The sequence below is a fragment of the Leguminivora glycinivorella genome, chromosome 12, assembly GCF_023078275.1.
Source record: "Leguminivora glycinivorella isolate SPB_JAAS2020 chromosome 12, LegGlyc_1.1, whole genome shotgun sequence".
NCBI classification, from domain to species: Eukaryota; Metazoa; Arthropoda; class Insecta; order Lepidoptera; family Tortricidae; genus Leguminivora; species Leguminivora glycinivorella.
This window is the reverse complement of record NC_062982.1, coordinates 22,815,295-22,827,388: the sequence shown is the minus strand read 5'-3', so window position 1 is coordinate 22,827,388 and position 12,094 is coordinate 22,815,295. Positions and strand designations below refer to the sequence as shown.

Genomic DNA, 12,094 nt, shown 5'->3' with positions numbered 1-12,094 from the left:
CCTTTTTTGAAGGACCCCATACTGTAGTTCATCGGTTAACCTTTGCGTGTGCCTCCTCATTTCGTTAACTTTCAACCCCCTAAGGCCCACTTGCACGAACCACTTAACTCTGGGTTAGTGGGCTGTCAACTGTCAAATTCTATACAAAATGGTGGGTTAACCCCCGGGTTAATCCTCCATTTTCGTTGGTGCAAGTGGCCCTAAAAGTGGTACAGTCAAGTGTAAAAATATGGGTGCGTACATCTTATCAAAAATATGTCCCATAGCACTTTATGTCGGCGGAATAAGGTCTCGGTACATATTTTTGAGCGGATAAAATCGATACGTATTTTTGCACTTGACTGTACTAAAACTTGTGGGCTATTTCACCACAATGACTTAATTTGACATTGACAATTTTGTGACTATTTCTTTGTTGATATGTAACATTGTTACTCAGCGTGCATTTTTTTTTTGAACGGGCAATGAACAGCGAAGTGTCACTGTCGGGCGACAATTGTCACTATTGTGAAATATGCCACAGAGCAGTCTGATGTGCTGTACCTATCCCTTTTGGGAATACAGGCATGAGTGTATGTACCAGCAGCGGCTGGTCCATACAAGCCGATTCCCACCGGCTTGCCTAAAATTGATTAGTAGTAGAGTACCTAAGGTTAAGGTAGGTTTCTTTTTGCTCAGTGTTGCCTAGCAGAAATTTTCACCAGCCGCCACTGGTATGTACTTAAAGTATAAACATGAAAAGCCTACAATTTTTAACAGATAGTACAAATACTACAAGTACATAGGTTCTAGCTTGTGAGTAACAGGGGCCCGTTTCTCGAAAGGTACAACCCTTGTATTACAAGTGCGCGAACTGTCAAATCGTATGGGTTGTCATGGAAACACACTTGTAATACAAGGCTTGTACCTTTCGAGAAACGGGCCCCAGGTCCATAAGAATGTCTGTTTCATAATGAACCGGTAACAATGGTCCAACACAGGTAGTGAATAGACCATCAATCATGACTGAATGATTTATTGACCGAACGGTCCTGATTTAAATAGTAACGATATCGATAGCGAAACAATGTGTCGACGCCTTTATACCTACTTACATGATCAGGCAGGCAAGTATGGTCGCGCGATAAATGATAAAACATCTGGCCGTCCCTATCGCACTTACTAATAGTGCGATAGGGACGGCCTGATGTTTTATCGTTTATCGCGCGACCATGCTACCCGTGCAGGGCTTTTATAAACCAAGTTTTTAATAAAGTTTTAAAATAGCTCTAATTAAGACGTGGTTTGTATAGGGCTATGTTGGCAACAGTTATTCAACATGGAAAGTCAAAGTTATACAGGAGGGGTCAATTCTCCATACAAACGCTCTCGACTATTTCCTCCCTGGTTTTCGAAGGTAGAGCAATGTTTTTTTCAACACAGATTATTATTATTTTTATCTAGGTATGTCGGACCGTTTTTTTTTTATTTTCTTTTTTTCTAAGACGCTAGAGCCCATCAAAAATTTCCAAAAACAGCCTTATTGATTATGGCGCAAAAAAGGTGTGGTATTTAAAATTGGTAACAATTAGCCAAAAAACTAAGCGGTCCGACACAGATTAGGTATTTCATTGTTATTCAGATTCTCAAATTTCGTAACGATTGAAGTTTTGACGGAGGAAACAGTCGAGAGCGGAACCTCGATTTTAAAGATTTTTTCGCAATATCATTTAACTGAGTTGTTCTGAATGGACAATTTTTTTTTCTCGATAAATCTAGTTAATAACACTAGTATATTTAACTAAAATTCCCAAAGTGAAAAGGGGACTCCTTTTCATTTTAGCATTTTCGCTCCTTAAAGGTCTTAAAGGTCTCGCAACCAGACCATAAAACGCTCAAAAAAAGAAGGTCAAAGTTTAAGTACCTAACGTCATTATTTCATCAAAGATTTTTCATTTATTTATTTAATCTTTATTGCACAAAAGAAAAATCTTGCAGTACAAAAAGGCGGACTTATTGCTTTAAAGCATTCTCTACCAGATTGACGTTTAAAGTACCGTTTGTACCGGTGAGGCTGTCAAAATCGTTGCCAACGTATCTTGGACTGACTTATATCCGTGTAAAACCTTTCTTCAAACATCATTTTTTACACTAATCATAGAGGAATAGTAAATGCTTGTTATTTGTATAGGCATAGTTAAGTGACATCTAGCGACAATCACGCGTCAAATAGCGTGAATTATCAGCACCACTACTCGATACTAGGTGGCAACGGTGTCTCGTCGGTCAAAAATGCAATATTAGAACAGTGTACAACTTATATTACAAGCAGAAGGAATTGAAAACAGAATACTGATTAATACTATTGTAATATTAGCTAAAAACTGGTGAGCATTAGACTTTTCCTTCGTCGCGACATCTTTTGACAAGTAGCAGTACTGGTAATTCACGCTAGTTGACGCGTAATTGTCGCTAGATGTCACTTAACTATGCCTATACAAATAACCCGCATTTACTGATGTATGGAGTTAGTAACTCTTCCCTTACTTATTCCTCTATGACACTAATCTATGGCCCATATGGGAGCCATCCAGAACTTATTTTTGGGTAGCTTAAAATGATCGACTTTTCAAGCACTTGACTTCAGTTTTACGACTGGGTTGTCGGAATCCTTTGACTTTCACTTCCATTATCATTTTTGAAGACAAGTGCAATACCTACACGGCAAGTTAATTAAGCCAGTGAGACAAATTTGTCACTAGAAAAAAGCGCAAAATTCAAACTTTCATCTTTTGCCGCTTTTTCTAGTGTCGCAAAGGGCTTGACTTAAGCCTTAGGGCGCTTAGACTGTAAAAGTAATCATAACTGTCTTTGTTTCAGAAAGTCCATGACGAGCGATTGGACAAGCGTGTGGACGACATGTTGGAGCAAGGTCTCATCGTGGAGTTACTCGACTTCCACCAACGGCATAACAAGCAGAGGCTGAAGGATGGAAAGTGAGTCTCATACTATAACAAGTATAACAACGCAACTATGCAACGGTGTTTAACAGACAAAAAATACTCGTGACGTCTTTATTAACGATTTCCGACAACTCAAATTGTTACCCACGCCGCTCGCCTTTTTTTACCTCTTAAACGCCAGTTGCATAAAATACCTACTTATTACGCTCCTGGTCGGAAAAGTGGAATCTTAAGTGTTGCGAGGGCACGGATGTTAAACAAATTTTTCCCCCGAGTTCACCAATTTGTTCAGCACACCAACACGAGGAAAATATTATCTGTAAAACATCTAACTAAATAAAATTCATAACATTTATAAAAAAAAAATGTATTTATTTATTATTATGGACTAATAAGTCTGAAATAAATGATTTCAATTTCAATTCAATTTCAATTTCAATTTCAATAATTCAAAGTCATCATCAATCATCAATTCTACCGACCAGCTTTGGGCAACAAGTTAAAGATATGTTTGAAATTACTTTGCACACTTGTAGATAAAGTGCATGCAATGAGTTTTACTTTACCAGTTGGTGTGAAGGATAATTAATATTTAAGTATGAGAAACTGTCCCTGCAACAGTTGGTTAACAATTACGTACATACAAAAAATCTTGCCTGTATCCTGTGCTACTACTGTCACTCCTAGCACTTAAAGGGTTGAAATAAAACAAAATCATGATAATTCAGTGACCTTGAACCCAAATCCCACCACTGACTTCTACGACACGGCAGAAAAGAGGGTGGTGAAATTCTTAACCCGTCACTAAACGGTAACAATTAGTCCTTAGAATCTGGCTAAAGCAATATGGCGGGCGGTCAGCGTCCGCTCTAGTGTCTATGGTCTCCGTCTCAGGTTACCCCTGTGACGTCATCTAGATCTACTGTGGTCTTTTATCTAAACATATATATATATATATATATATATATATATATATATGGGCAAAACCGCGTCTTTTTCCATACAGTTGGCCCGACGCGACGCTCGCGAGACGCTAGATGTGGGGGACCCTAAATTTTTAATCATTTTTAAAGTATTATGGCTTTTTTATTTCGGTTAATTTTCAAGTTTTGTTTGTCTGATGATCTTAATTTCGCTGTAGTTACTTTTTAGGGTTCCGTACCTCAAAAGGAAAAAACGGAACCCTTATAGGATCACTTTATTGTCCGTCTGTCCGTCCGTCCGTCTGTCAAGACCCTTTTTCTCAGGAACGCGTGGAGGTATGAAGCTGAAATTTATATCAATTACTCAGGTCTACTGTCCCTTGAAGCTGTGAAAAAATCAAACTTCTAAGCCAACGCAATCAAAAGATAGAGCCGTTTATGCCGCAAATTTTCGACACTTGCAAGGGAATCAAAACCTACAGGGTGCTTCCCGTGAACTCAGAATCTTGAAATTTGGTACGAAGCAACGTCTTATAGCATAGATAAAGGAAAAATTACGAAAACCATAAATTTTTAGTTACATCACATAATATATTTTTTTAATAATTTTAACCTTACTACCCATTTCCTCATAAACGCGTAGAGGTATTAAATTGAAATTCATACCAAATACTCAGGTCTATAATACCTTTAAGCTGTAACAAAATCAAACTTCTATGTCAACGCAATCAAAAGAAACAGCAATTTAAGCTGCATATTTTGAAACTCGCAAGTACTCGCAAGGGAATCAAAACCTAAAGGGTACTTCCAGTCGACCTAGAATCTTGAAATTTGGCATGAAGCAACGTTTTATAGCACACATAAAGGAAAAATTCCGAAAACCTTAAATTTTTAGTTACATTACAAAATATATATTATGACTCGATTGTCGTAATGAACGAACTTTGTAAACCTTGCAGGTTTGTACGGAACCCTCGGTGCGCGAGTCCGACTCGCACTTGGCCGGTTTTTTTAACTATGACAGAGGTTCCAAAGAGTTAGAATAGATAATAAAGAAGAAAAGTACATATGATACAGTTCTTATCGCGGCTATCACTCTTCTTTGATATTCTCAGTCTTGTGATTTTTATTTTTGGACTAGGAGGACAAAATACAAAAGTATCTAAGCAGAAGTATTTTAACTATGTACTTAGGTAGTTAGGTACATATTACAATAAATTCTTCATTTTCATAATTTACTTAAAATAGTTTTTTCTAAACTGTTGACACTTGACTCTTCCTAATTCTGGATATCAGTAATGACTAATGACTATTATTTCGGTTGACGAGTGACATTATCTCCCGCGAAGGGTCGTCGGACGGATTTTTTAGTCATTCGAAGCGGGTTAGGTGAGATTATAGTTTGGGTACACGTGTTAGCGTTTTTTTGTCTTTTATTATAATTATAATTGACGTTGATAACTTTGGATTGGTATTGTATTTTATTGGGATTAACTGTTTGATTGATGTGATGGTTCAGAAAATTTAACATCAAGTTTTGCAACTAATGCAAGTACTATCAGCTGCAAAAGTGAATGGCGAATTTATAAATCAATTCATTCTTAATTTCTCCATGCACTTTTGCTTCTGATAGGACATTTAGGTTGACGAAAAGTACCGGGGAATATCCTAAGAGAGAGAAATAGTTTGTAATACAGAACAGCTTGTATTCCCAAATACTCCCGAAATGGGTAGGCAGAGAGCATGAAACTGCTTAAGTTGCCACTCTAGTTCATTTCAGTTTATAACAATATTATAAGTATATATATAGTAAGATAATACATTCTTATCCAGTTCGGTAACATCTTATGATACCTAAGATAATATTTGGTTTGGAATTTAAAAACACGTAATTTGGTACTCGTTATTTAGATTACTTCGTTATCATTGGGCCTAACCTAACAGTAGGTAATATAAATATTTAAAAGTATCCCTAAATTTCCGAATTACACACCTCTCTGGACGTGTAATAGATGACTTGTTGTATCAAGTGTCAAAACGGCAGCGTCCGCGGAGCACGGTAGCTGCGCCCGCGGTTACTCTGGTGACATTCTACGTTGATATAGATGTGCTAGAAATACCATAGCGTAATTTCTCCGTCTATTCATAAAAGCTAAGCTAAGGGACAGAAGCTAAGCTAGTTTTTTCGTCGTCGACTGAAGGCACAATAGATTGTAAACAAACGTAAACTCATTCACTTTCTGAGTAAAGTAATTGAATTAAAAAACTAATAACTGTATTCCCGGCGAAAAGGAAAATCGTAGCTCGTGTCGATTTAAAACACTCCCTTCGGTCGTGTTTTAATGTATCGCCACTCGTTTCGAACATCCTTTTTTACGCACTTGTACCGTAATGTACTATTATGCAGTGCACGAAATAAAGCACAACATAATAATTAGAAGAAAATATGGACAGTAGTTATGTTTAAACATATTATTATAATTTCTATTTAATAAGCCAAAGAGAAAGATATAATAAAGTAAATGAATTGACCGTTACGTCACTCCTCAGTATTTCAAAGTCCTTAAAAAGATGCTGATTTGACTAGTAGGAAACTAGCCTATTGACTAGCAAGGCTGCGCGTATAATGAAAATTCAGAATACATATATGCCACATCCAGCGTCTCTATTTGCTCTCATAAGGCTTCCACGATTCCCGCGGCCGCTAGCCCTCTCTTTTTACATCTCGGCATGTTGACTAGGGTGTGCCTACCTTGTAGTGCACATTAGGGTTAGCTTTCTATGTAAACAAATATTCATTTTGTTGGTTTTAACGACAACTTAAGACAGGGACCTTTGGTTTGGATCGGAGATAGAAAATGTTTAAATATCTATTTTAATGTTATTTTCCATAAAGGAATACTGAGGAATATCCTGTCCTCAAATAATCTGTAGGTGTATCTGAACGAAAAGCATTTCCTCGAACCCGTTGAGATTTTACTTTGAAATGAAATCGCGAATCGTCTATCCCATATAAAATATCAGCATGGCAATATTTTGCTCATTCGGGGTTTTATTTTTATACCACGTCGGCGGCAAACAGGCATACGGTCCGCCTGATGGAAAGCGGTCACAAACTTGTACAGTACTTTTTTGAAGAACCCCATACTGTAGTTCATCGGGAATACCTCGGCAGGCTCATTCCACAGCCGAAGCGCCCACCACGGGAGGAAATTCCTCTGAAACCGCACGGTGCGCGACTATTCTATGATTACGTTACTTAATGTATAGGGTAGGTAGGTACGAGTATCCAACGAACTCTATCGAAACAGTGTAAATTCAAACCACATTTCCTCAACAGGCCACCAGACTACACCCGCGGCATTTTCCAAACCCTCGGCTTCAAGGAGTTCCATGACTACCTCATGCTGACCGAGGAAGAGCGGCAACGCCGCCCGGACTTGCTGCGGCAGAGCATTGAGAACATGAAGATGGGTACGCGACGGTACGCGCGCCGGCAGAATAAGATGGTCAAGGGACGGTTCCTGGAGCATCCTAATAGGGAGGTGAGTCTTTTTTTTTTCTAGCCTGCGTTAGTGTCCCACTGCTGGGCAAAGGCCTCCCCTCTCTTCCTCCACTCGACCCTATCACTCGCATTTCCCCACCAGTTGGGATAAAATTGAGTCTTAAATCTTAGTTTTATATATTGGAAACTTTGAAACTGTAGATGTTAAAGTTGCTAGTGTCGAAAAAACTACAACTCTACAAGTGTTCTTGGCAGAAAAAAAAGAAAATACTTAAATTCAGTTTGGAAATGTCCACTAATATAATGTAATGAATGAATGAATGATTTATTTGCATGTGAATATTAGGTTTACATTGTTAGGTGTTAGGTACAATATTTTATATTCGAATCTCCAAGATTCTACCTATACAGGTGTATTAAATTAAAAGGTGTAATCTAAACAAACTTCCAATATGATTATTCAAAATCTAATTTTAGTAACTGAAAGTTTAGTAAATAAAAGACAGCAGAATTTTATCAAACAGTTCTAAGATACCACACAGGCACATTACAATTTGATTATCACGCCACCTATTTCCGAGTAGCCAAACTACCAAGACAGGCAACAAATTAGTGTTTACAAAACAAACCGTATTTTGACCATCGCGCCATCTAGTGATGAGTAGACTAAACAAGTTTACTGCTATTGTACCTAGAGGTCGCTAAACACGTTCATTCTATGTTTTTATACTAGAAGTCGCTTTACGTGCTCTAATGTGTTTGAACATCTTTTTTCAGGTTCCACCAGTTTATGAATTGGACACAACGGACGTTTCAAAATGGGAAACTCAAGTGAAAGAGAAAGCAATAGAGATAATTGAAAGTTATCTGAATGGAACAGAATGTAAATATGAACCATTGAAATCGGAAACTAAAGAAGCGAAAAAGGATATCAATCCATTTTCTAACAATTACTGTGATGTTTGTAGAAGAGTACTCATTGGCGACAAGGAATATGGGATCCACTTGAAGTCGAATAAGCATATGAAAGTTTTGAAGAAACGAAAACTGGAAGAGAAAAAGAAACTAGAATTGGAGAAAAAGAAATTAGAATCGCAGGCAGAATCTGGTAATAGCGATAATGTTAAAGTTTAGTTATTTTGATTCATTAGCGTGTTGAATAAAACAAGCTGTTCAACTAAAAATCTATTTTTAATATAACGTAACCCTTAAATATTTACAAACTACTAATTAATGGTTGCCTCTTCTTGTATTCCCTTATTTTTAGGTGCTCTATAATCATAATGCTCGAACTCTGGATACTCTTTTATGATCTCACGGTAAGCTTCGCAGAGTCTAGCAAACTCTGTGTTAGCTATCTGAAATGGTCTGGTAACTGGATCTATTTCGGCCAACTTATACATTCGTTCGGCCATTTCTTCCCGCACCTCTTCTGGAAACAAAGTTTGAGCGCCTCTGATTGAATACTTCTGTCGCATAGAAAAGATGTTCCGCACCACTTTCTCGACTAGTTTAAACGGCAATCTTATAATTGGCTGTTTCATTGGAGTAAGTGTTACAACTCCAACATCTACTTCCGGTTTTGGTAAGAAAGCCGAGCCTGGGATATCAAATTTGTACTTTACGTTACACCAATTCTGACACATGACTGACAGTCTACATCTCTGCTTATCAAGTATTCTGGCAGCCATACGTTCTGCTACTTCCTTCTGAAATGTTAATGTCATCCTTGCTCTACCATAAGCCCATGGACCTTCCTGTTTAGAGATCATTTCTAGCCAGCGAACCATCAAAATTGTAGAGACACTAAAAGGCAGATTTCCTATCAGATTCAAAGCTGGGGGAGGATCATCCCAACCAACTTTCACATCTTCCGGTATGAAATGTGCTAGATCAGTCTTCAAAATGTCTCCTGTAATTATGTCCACATCTACTTTGTTTCTGCAAGCATCAGCGACTAATTCCAAAGTTGGTATGAAACGAGGATCCTTTTCGATTAGTATGACTTTTCTTGGTGCTTGACGGATTATCGATCTGGTTATACCACCAGGTCCTGGCCCCACTTCACAAACAACATGGTTCTCTATATTACCTGCCGCGCGCACTATTTTATCTATCATGCGCGGCTCCATAAGAAAATTTTGAGATAACTCCTTAAGAGCACGAAGTTTGTACAAACGAATAACATCTTTTATGCTTGGAAGAGGAGGCAACCTTATTTGAGCCACTTTAGCCGCGGCCATTATTGCTGTATCTTCGCTGGCTCGTTAAAATCGTCGAGGAAGGTCTCCTGCTTCACCGCGAATATAGAATACAGGTAAATGCTGAACACTCCGGCACCAATAGCGAATCCCGTGATCCTATTTTTCTTAGCGATGGCTTGAAGTTTCTGAACGCGTTCGCGGTTCTTCTGCTCGATAATCTTCATGTACTCCAGCTCGGCCTTCTTAAGGAGAGGGTCTTTAGCCTCCTGATTGATCTTGGGCTTGAAGGAGTCCCCCATTACGAAATATAATGCAAGTTCTAACCTCAAACAAACACTAGAAATATAGTAAATGACAGTGATAGATAATTACAGTGTTACTAGCTGTTGAATTGAATTGCGTTGTCCGTTGACAATTTTTCCTACAATTTTATTTTCTGCGAAACAAATGTTTGAGTATAAACAGAACTAGTAAACACTATGGAATATTTATATGTTTCAGAATTACGGCAGAAGTAATACATAATTTGCAATCCATAAAATTATTAGCAAATGATAAAAACTGTAAACACGTGTATAACTCGCTTATCATTAAATTTCTATCCGTGTTGCCACTCACAAAAAATAGTAGTTTTTGGTAGAATTACTTTACTAATGATTGACAAGACAATCAAGACATGAGACTGACATTATTTAATTTCAAGACATTCTATCGAATATTGTTCAAAGTAGTGTTTTTTAACTCGATATTGAGCTAGCGTAATATCTTATTTTTTATGTGTATTTCAACATCATATACGACTTACGGAAGTCGAAGTTTAGGTATTTGCGCATCGATCTCAAAAACTAGGAGGAAGTACTCAAAACTTCGTAACAGAAACTAAAATGTAGCTATATCGTAACCTTATCGTAACAGTTACGCAGTAACAAATCGCAACATTATAAATAATCTATACTTAAACAAAACAAGCATTGTTTTCAAACAAATCCTGTTTTGCGCAATATTTTTAAACAGCTGTTTATGACGTTGTAATAACAAAACAGAGGCCATGCGCGCCGCTCTCTCGCTCTAAATAGTTCCTCTCGCTTGCGCGCAAGCTGTTCGTGCTTTGCTCCAGCCATTAGCCAAACTATAGCCACAGCACTTCGCAAACCAAACGAAACGAGGTTGTCAAATCGCGTCTCGCGCAGTAGACGTTTGCTTGTGCGGCGGCGTTCCGCTCGCGCTTCGGACTTGTGTTTGTGTCGAAAATATGCCTTTTATTTCTAAAGACTGGCGTTCACCTGGCGAGGAATGGGTCAAAACACAGGAAGGATGGGAAAAGAAGAAAGTACTTGAGTGCACAGCGCAGAGGTGAGTTTTAAAACAACGTAACTAAATCCTTTGTTCGTTGCACACAACGCAGCAACATAACACGGGCCATTTCATTTAATAATACCTAACGCTATTGCTTGAGTGTTTTTCGTAACATATTGCAATTTTGTATTACAGATATCCCGCTATTGCTAACTATAATAACACAGCTGACCAACCAAAGTCATGGTAAGTGGAGATTTTATTTACTAGAGTTTGTTGCTTACGATCAGCTGTTTGTGTTTTCATTTGTTCCGTATTGATTTTTATGCGCGTGTGTGCGTGAGTCCTTCGCCTGGTTCTATGTAGGATGTGTAAAGAGTGTGTTAGTGTGGAATTGAGGGATTTTCTCTGGGAAATACATCAGCTTCCTGAAATCTTGAATTCAATTTGATGAACCGATAGGTTCTTCATAATTTTAATGTTTATCGAAGTTCGCCTAGGGACCTATTTTGATGGTTTTCTAACTATGCGATATTAGGTACTTAAATAAGAATGAGGCTCGATTTATTTCGTAATATGTATTTAATTTGAAAACTCCTAAGTCCTAGACTCCTCTAGAAGGTAGGTATTGGTAATATACCTAACGTGTCTGTACCTAATTAAAACTACCTAGTTACTCAAGCAGTCTTTATGTTATGTCGTAATGTCTGCATTTTCTAAACACAAGTGAACTGTTTAGTCTTTTATTCATTCGTTTTTTTTATATTTAAATATAATCTGTGTATTGCACATAGGGTAATTGTGATTGTTTTTTTCTACGTCGACACCGTCTTCCGGTCAACGGCGGTCAAAGGGTTAACTACTTACGCAAGTTCTACACGACTTTATTACACGTTAACTAAGTACAGTCAACCAATTAGAACACTAGGCCACTCTACAACCATAATGACAAGCAGTAAGAGATTTCTTACAATCTGATTTATAACGTCAGCCTCGCAACAATGTGGTTCGTCTAGAGCTTGAAACATCTTTCACGGTGCCCTAGCAACAGCTCCCACCTTATGAATGCTGTACATGGTGCTACTTTTCAGATAATCTGAATCACAATCACAAATCTAATAGCTGAATAAAATTAATTTCCGGCTCCTCTCGCCATTCTAGGCTATTTGTGCGCCCACGCAATGACGATTTTGGCGCCCCCTTACCATTCGGCGCCTAGAGCGG

The 12,094-nt window shown here is 38.0% G+C and overlaps 4 protein-coding genes across 5 annotated transcripts in view; 2 read left to right on the top strand and 2 right to left on the bottom strand.

Moving 5' to 3' along the window:
* LOC125232209 (tRNA dimethylallyltransferase) overlaps positions 1-8,603 on the top strand; it is a 256,267-nt gene extending 247,664 nt beyond the window's left edge. The window contains exons 4-6 of the mRNA XM_048137845.1: positions 2,860-2,975; positions 7,206-7,410; positions 8,148-8,603. Of these exons, the coding sequence (XP_047993802.1) occupies positions 2,860-2,975; positions 7,206-7,410; positions 8,148-8,504 (678 nt within the window). The 3' untranslated portion in view covers positions 8,505-8,603. The remainder of the gene's footprint in view (positions 1-2,859; positions 2,976-7,205; positions 7,411-8,147) is intronic.
* LOC125232210 (dimethyladenosine transferase 1, mitochondrial) lies at positions 8,543-9,613 on the bottom strand. The gene has a single exon (XM_048137846.1). The coding sequence runs from the start codon at positions 9,611-9,613 to the stop codon at positions 8,597-8,599; it is 1,017 nt and encodes a 338-aa protein (XP_047993803.1). The 3' UTR covers positions 8,543-8,596.
* LOC125232211 (cytochrome c oxidase assembly factor 3, mitochondrial) lies at positions 9,462-9,944 on the bottom strand. Its single transcript, XM_048137847.1, has one exon. It carries the CDS (start codon positions 9,871-9,873, stop codon positions 9,613-9,615), a length of 261 nt encoding a protein of 86 aa, XP_047993804.1. The 5' UTR covers positions 9,874-9,944; the 3' UTR covers positions 9,462-9,612.
* A 551-nt stretch (positions 9,945-10,495) lies between these two features.
* Positions 10,496-12,094, top strand: part of LOC125231813 (F-box only protein 25) — a 35,060-nt gene continuing 33,461 nt past the window's right edge. Inside the window, exons 1-2 of one of the 2 annotated variants that reach the window (XM_048137390.1) lie at positions 10,498-10,927; positions 11,066-11,116. In XM_048137390.1, the coding sequence (XP_047993347.1) occupies positions 10,827-10,927; positions 11,066-11,116 (152 nt within the window). In that variant the 5' untranslated portion in view covers positions 10,498-10,826. Of the gene's footprint in view, positions 10,928-11,065; positions 11,117-12,094 lie in introns of both variants that reach the window. The other variant, XM_048137392.1, reaches the window with a different exon arrangement.